This window comes from Gekko japonicus, unplaced genomic scaffold, assembly GCF_001447785.1.
Source record: "Gekko japonicus isolate JY-2015 unplaced genomic scaffold, Gekko_japonicus_V1.1 scaffold591, whole genome shotgun sequence".
NCBI classification, from domain to species: Eukaryota; Metazoa; Chordata; class Lepidosauria; order Squamata; family Gekkonidae; genus Gekko; species Gekko japonicus.
In genome coordinates, this window is record NW_015171521.1 from 898,416 (window position 1) to 904,647 (window position 6,232).

At 45.3% G+C, this 6,232-nt stretch overlaps 1 protein-coding gene across 1 annotated transcript in view; it reads left to right on the forward strand.

Annotated features, from left to right (window-relative positions):
- Positions 1–2,687, forward strand: part of TBC1D22B (TBC1 domain family member 22B) — a 71,273-nt gene extending 68,586 nt beyond the window's left edge. Inside the window, exons 12-13 of the mRNA XM_015419450.1 lie at positions 459–554; positions 1,304–2,687. Coding sequence (XP_015274936.1) covers positions 459–554; positions 1,304–1,432 — 225 coding nt within the window. The 3' untranslated portion in view covers positions 1,433–2,687. The remainder of the gene's footprint in view (positions 1–458; positions 555–1,303) is intronic.
- The last annotated feature ends 3,545 nt before the right edge of the window (positions 2,688–6,232 follow it).

Here is a 6,232-nt window from a genome sequence, read left to right on the forward strand (position 1 = left end):
CTTATGCAGATTACAGGCAATTGTCAGCTTTTCGGGGTGCAGGATATTACAGTGAGTTGTAGCGATTAGAGCGGTCAGACTAGGAACTGGGAGATGCAGATCTGAATTCCCTTTCTGCCACGGAAGTTCTACTGAGTGACCTTAGGCCAGTCACTCTTTCTCATCCTAAACTAACTCACAGGATTGTTGTGAGGATAATATTGAGGGGCAATTGACATTGTAGGCTGTTTTGGATCCCCATTGGGGAGAAAAGCGGGGTTTAGGTTAAAAAAAAACCAGTGTCCCAATAGACATCTCATATGGGAGGAAGCAGTGCAGTCAGTATTCATGTGCCAATAAAGATGTAAAAGAACTCTGTGAGAAGGATGATAGCGCTACACAGCCCCACTTGGAGAAACAGCAAGAAATAAGTCTGTTGATTCATGTTTTCTAAGCTAAAGTGTTGTGTTTTTCCCCAGTCTGAGCCAGAGGGATTCTCTCATTTCCATTTATATGTTTGTGCTGCATTCTTGATTAAGTGGCGGAAAGAGATCTTGGATGAAGAGGACTTCCAGGTAAATCTTCGGAAAGTAGCTACCTTTAGCAAAGGATGCAACATAATTATGTTGCCCTGAGGCATTTCTCTACTTAAGGCAGGACTGCAGGCAGCAACAGGAGCAGCAGTACCTCTGGCATGTGATGAGGCACATGCGATGACTATATCTAGGGGTCCAGGCACATGCTGCCTCTTGAGCCAGTCATCAACTATCAATTATTTATTAAACATCTATCCCTCATGGAACTCATGGTGGCACAGGTGGGGTTTGCATGAGCGGTTCCCTCTAGGCATTGACCAAGGCCAGCATCTAGCTTCAATGCTGTGTCATATGCCCCCAGGCAGCACCCTGTATTCCAGATCTTTGGTTCTGACTCCAATGTTCCCTGCGTTATCTGAATGCTTTTAGTAGATATCCAGGCCAGGCTTCCCCACCTGTCAGGCAGGGTCTCTACCATCCCATTTCCCGAAAAGTCATAAGCTTAAGCTAGCTACTTTTATTATTTATCTGTTTGTTAGAGTATTGTGCCCTACCTTTCTATCAAACCCAGCGTTCCAAAATGTTTTATTACTCTTGTTATCCAGTCTGTTTATGATGAATCAGTGACTGCAGTTTCAGTCAGCTGAAGTAAGACCCCTCCCCCCACCATCGAGCTGTGGCCATCTGAACACCTGAGGCCATAAGAGATGAAAAGGGAGTTTTGTTTGTCTAATACTAGAAATTTCTCTCACTGCTTCCTTTGTAACACACCCCTTTCTCCACCTCAGGGCCTTCTAATGTTGCTACAAAACTTACCTACGATACACTGGGGCAATGAAGAGATTGGACTCCTCCTTGCTGAAGCCTACAGACTCAAGTACATGTTTGCAGATGCCCCCAATCACTACCGCCGATAGGTGCCAGGGATCTGCCTCTACATCCCAACGTGCTGGCCCAATCCCGATCACTGTGGCATTTCATCACCCTTGTTCTCGGACACTCCAAATAGGACCCACTCTTTGCTGTAAAAAGCTCACATCAGACTTCTGTCTTAACTTCTGTGTGTGCCTGCTTGCCACTCCATGTGTGGATGTGCCACTCAAAGAACCATTGGTGTCCCATCCTGTGATGGTGGCCTGAGCTTGGCTGGTGGCTGTGGGTCATCTAAGCCTTGGAGCCTCATGTTAACCAGTCTAAGCACAGACACACTTGCGTACTCCCAGCTGGGTCTGTGTTTTCCTCCAGATGCTGTTCAATCAAACTCCCTAATGAAGATGCCTTATAAAGAGTCCTGCCCAGGGGATGGCAGTGCCGTTGGACACAAGAAGCTCTCAGGGCTTAGCTTCACTCTGTGTGTCTGAAGTGCAACATTTCAGTGGTCAACACGAAAGAGACGTGCTCTCCTCTCTCATACATGCATACTGTCTTGCCGCATGTCTCTCTGCGTAGGGTGGTGCGCACATGTTGAAAAGGCTGTCTTGTCCACACACAGTTCAAAATGACACAACTGAATAAGACAGGACTCTTCCTGTGACTGTGACTGACTGACTGACTTGTGTCCATTGAGCTGGAGGGTGAAGGGAGCTGTGCTTCTAAGAATCCCCTTTCCATGACAATGACACTCCTCCTCCAATGCATTATGTGTATATTGTGTTCTTGTGTATATGGGTAAAAGATGTACATTATAAGTCTTCTGTTTGTAGCAGATATGATTTTATATTTATAATGTGCGTTTCAAGCGTGTAAAGGCTGCTTAGGTTACAAAGAACAGTGGACCTCCTGCCTCCCCTGCTTGTTGGGGTTCTGGAGCTGTCAGCACACCTGCACTAGCACATTTTTCAGATCCGAGTGTTTCGTTTGTATCAGGAATACTTGACTCCAAAGCAAAGTCGGCATTGTATGACCTCCAGCGCCAAGGAGGTGGTGGGTTTAAGAAGCTTGCTGCTGGAACAGGCATTTTGGACTCGCTGTGAAGGGACCTGAAGAGTACCTCCCTCCTCATCCACACTGGAGCATGCCCTTTGAAAAACACTGAAGCACTCTGTCCTCTTCAAGCATTGCAGTGGTGGCTTGGACCATTAATGTTCATTGCTGTAGCAGTCTCTTTAGAAGAGGAATGAGTCCTGGTCTACATCTCTTGGCTCCTCTCCTTAATTGAACCCCCCCCCCAGTCCCTCTCTTCAGGCGATGGGGAGCATGGATTGACTTGGTTCAAGACTCTTAACTGTCTTGGGGAAAGAGGAGGTGGTGGCTTCCATCGCCTGTTATAGCCCCTCTTCCCTTTTCCCCACAGTTGTCTCAATGTGAATTTTAACAAACAAAGGAGAATGTTTTGAATTTAATATTTTACTGTAGCTTGCAGGTGTAGTCTGATTAGTGCCAAGCCTTGACCTCACAGGGCAGAGTGGCTCCCATGCAGCCTAATTCCTCAGCTTGCACTGGGCTGGCCTCTGCTCATCTCATCAGGCTTCAGACTGCACCCAACTTGGGGTTTTTTCCCCCTTCTCATGGGGCCACAAAAGAAAAGCAGTTGAGTGTCTTTCCCTTCAGTGATGGCACCAGGGGAGACTGGATGCACCAGAAGGTGGGAGCCTTGTCGCCAATCAAAGACCAAGCAGTGTCTCGATTTGCTTTCCTAACCTGGAGTTGTTTTCTCAGGCATTCTGACTTGATTTCTTTTGTGTGTGTGCCTTTTGTTGTTTCCTCTGAGACAGCGACCTGGTGGTCATTAGTTTAACATGACTAATTAAACAAGAAAACCGATCTGTGTGGCTTATTTTTTATTATTGGTCAGTTCCTTGGGTTTTTAAGGATCAAAGTTCTTGAGAACCTTCTTCTTTTTCCTGAATTAAAGTGTAACAGACTCCAGTCCTAGGTAGCTTGAATTTCACAGCACTTGCTTTTTCAGAAGTGCCAGTTCAGTTTCAAGCAGGAATCCTCTGACTTATGCTATTGTCAGAAATACCATCCTTCAGAAGAATCACTTCTCCACTAGCAGAAGATGTCATGAAGAAGAGGTTAGCCTTCCCACTTGCTCTAGGCAAGCAGGGCTTGGTGAATGAACAGATTTCCCTTGCTGTGGAAGGATGCTCCTCTCAGTTCCTGCTCTGCCTGCTCCAGCTGTATTTCTTTGTTGACTCTTATCTTTTAAGGTTTATCTCAAAAGTTTTCCTTTTATTTGCTTATTAACATTCAGCTTCCATGAGTATTGTGCCTATTTTTTATTTTAAAAATGCTTTCATTCTTTCCCCTGAGTGAGTGAGAGATAGCAGAGGTGCAAAGCTTACCACTGCATCAACAGCTTCAGTAAAGCCCACTTCCATCTGTGTTCCATAAGACAACAATGTGCCAGAGGACCAACAAGGCTTGACAGCATGTTCTTCTGTGTTAGGTCCTCCTCCTACGGTGAGATAGTCCTACCTGGGATGCATTCACTACTTTTGAACATTCTATTTTGCAGGACATTTTCTCTCACTGATGGAGAAAGGAACAGTGGACCTACTGTGACTGATCCCTCTCATTGGTGGTTGGAAATCTGAGGGGAGGGGCCGTGGCTCAGTGGTAGAGCATCTGCTTGGCATTCAGAAGGTCCCAGGTTCAATCTCCAGCATCTCTAGTTAAAAGGACCAGGCAGTTGGTGATGTGAAAGACGTCTGCCAGAGACCCTGTGTAGTGTTTCTGTCAGTCTACTCTGATACTAACCTTGATGGACCAGTGGTCTGATTCAGTATAAAGCAGCTTCATATGTGTTCGAATTGGCCCAACCCACCCAAACTGTCTCACTGTACAAGAGAACTTGGGCTGTGATTTGTCTAGTGCCTAGTCAGGTATGCACACGTGACCCAGGCACAAACATTCTCTCTTTCTCACCCTATGTGTGTGCATGGTGGCTGTTTGGCTGTTCTAAACAATTCTTCATATATTGGTGAAACTTTCCAGAAGGTTTTTTGATGGACCAAATCCAGATACTGGGTGGGACTTTCTCCCACATCAAGGTATAACTAGCAAATTACTTTGCATAGGACTGTCTAAGTGGGAAGGTTAACTCTTTCTCCAGGACTCCTTTCAACCTCAAATGAGAAGGACCATTCACAGAAGGTCAAGTTCTTTATGGACTGAAATCTGTGATCAAAATATGCTAAAAGTGGGGCCTAAATAGGGGTTCCAGTAGCTTCATGGAAGCCAAAGCTCTCTAGTCTGGTGACTAGGGAATAAGGAAAAAGTAGAAATGCAGCCTCTCCGGTATCTTGTCAGAATGATCTGAAAAAGAAGATGGTTCCTTTAGGGAACCTAGTGTATAGCTTTTCATAGGTCAGCATGGACAATGGCAACAAGATGAGAGTTTGAGTAACAGTTTCTAGTTTGCCCGGGGCTTTCAAAGAGTACCTACCTGCTTAGTCTTGTCAAACCATCCTGGACCCAAGCCTAATTATTTCAGTAATGTGTCATAGCAAAAGACCAAGTGGCTCCTCAGGCAAGCATGAGAAATGAATATAGCACATAAATATTTTGGCATTGGCCGTTCTGCAGCCAGTGCAGCTTGAAATGCTTCGTTTGACGGTGTCTTTCATGGCTGAGTCAGGCTGCTGCTTTAGCTACTCTCATTCATGGCTGGATCTGACCAACCACAACATGTTCAACAAGTTGCTGCTTCCAGGCAAAGCCTTCAAGTATAGCCCCTTTTAAAAATAAGATCCATGTTGGATGTCCCACTTTCATCCACAAGGTAGGATTCAGGGGAAAATACAGAGGAGCTCACAGCTAAAATTGGACAGCCTTCCATTTTTCATGCAGACTGGGCTGAGCACAGCAGGTCACTCAAACTTCTTCTCCCCACCCTAAGTTAATTACTATTAAAATAAAAAGTTCAGTGGAGTGGAACAAACATAATTACTTTTGGGGAGCCTAATTATCTGCATTTATTGCCAGTGCTTTGTTGTAATTGATTGCTAATGGTCTGCTTCGCTCCGGAATTATCTAATTAATACCCCCACAGAAGAAATCAGACTCCACTCTGAAATGGTGGTGTTTCTGCAATCCTGATTGCAATTGTCTGCATTCTGGGGGCTCTGTTGGGCTTTCTTTGTTTGTACGTGAATGAATCCTTGGAGTGTTTTGAGTTCCAAAGGCTGGCTACCTTGCCAGGCTCATGTTCATCATGCTCTACTTGCTCAGACAAACTAGAGCACTCTTAACTGCTGAGGGCAACTCCTGAAGATGCTTTTGCCCACACTGGGGCATTTTCAGCCCATTTCACCCAATATCTTCCCTCAGTCCATCTGCCTTCATCTGTGTTCCCACTACCTGCCTTACTTGGCTATGACGCATTTCCTTTAGTCCAACGTCATGTTGTTCCACAGTACAATCAGTCTTCCAAAGCAGACAGAAGATTGGGGGGGGGCAGACATGTGCTTTGACACCATCCCGCTCAGTTTTTGAAGCCCCCCTCTTAGTTTTGGCTTTGACAGCTTCTCAGAATGGTAAGACAGGATTTATCCACTGCAGAGTTATCTATGCAGAGCCGTATTTCTCTCTATCCTGTTCCCATATGGTGTATGTAAAATTAGACATTTCCCTAAAGATCACCTTTTAGGTGAGCAAGAGTCCTTGTGTCATAGTTTTGTGAGCCAACTGGAAGACTGATCCATGTTAGCTAATTGGTGTATGGGGAGTACAAGTTGAATGGATCTATGCAGGAGGAGTCATGTGATTACTGT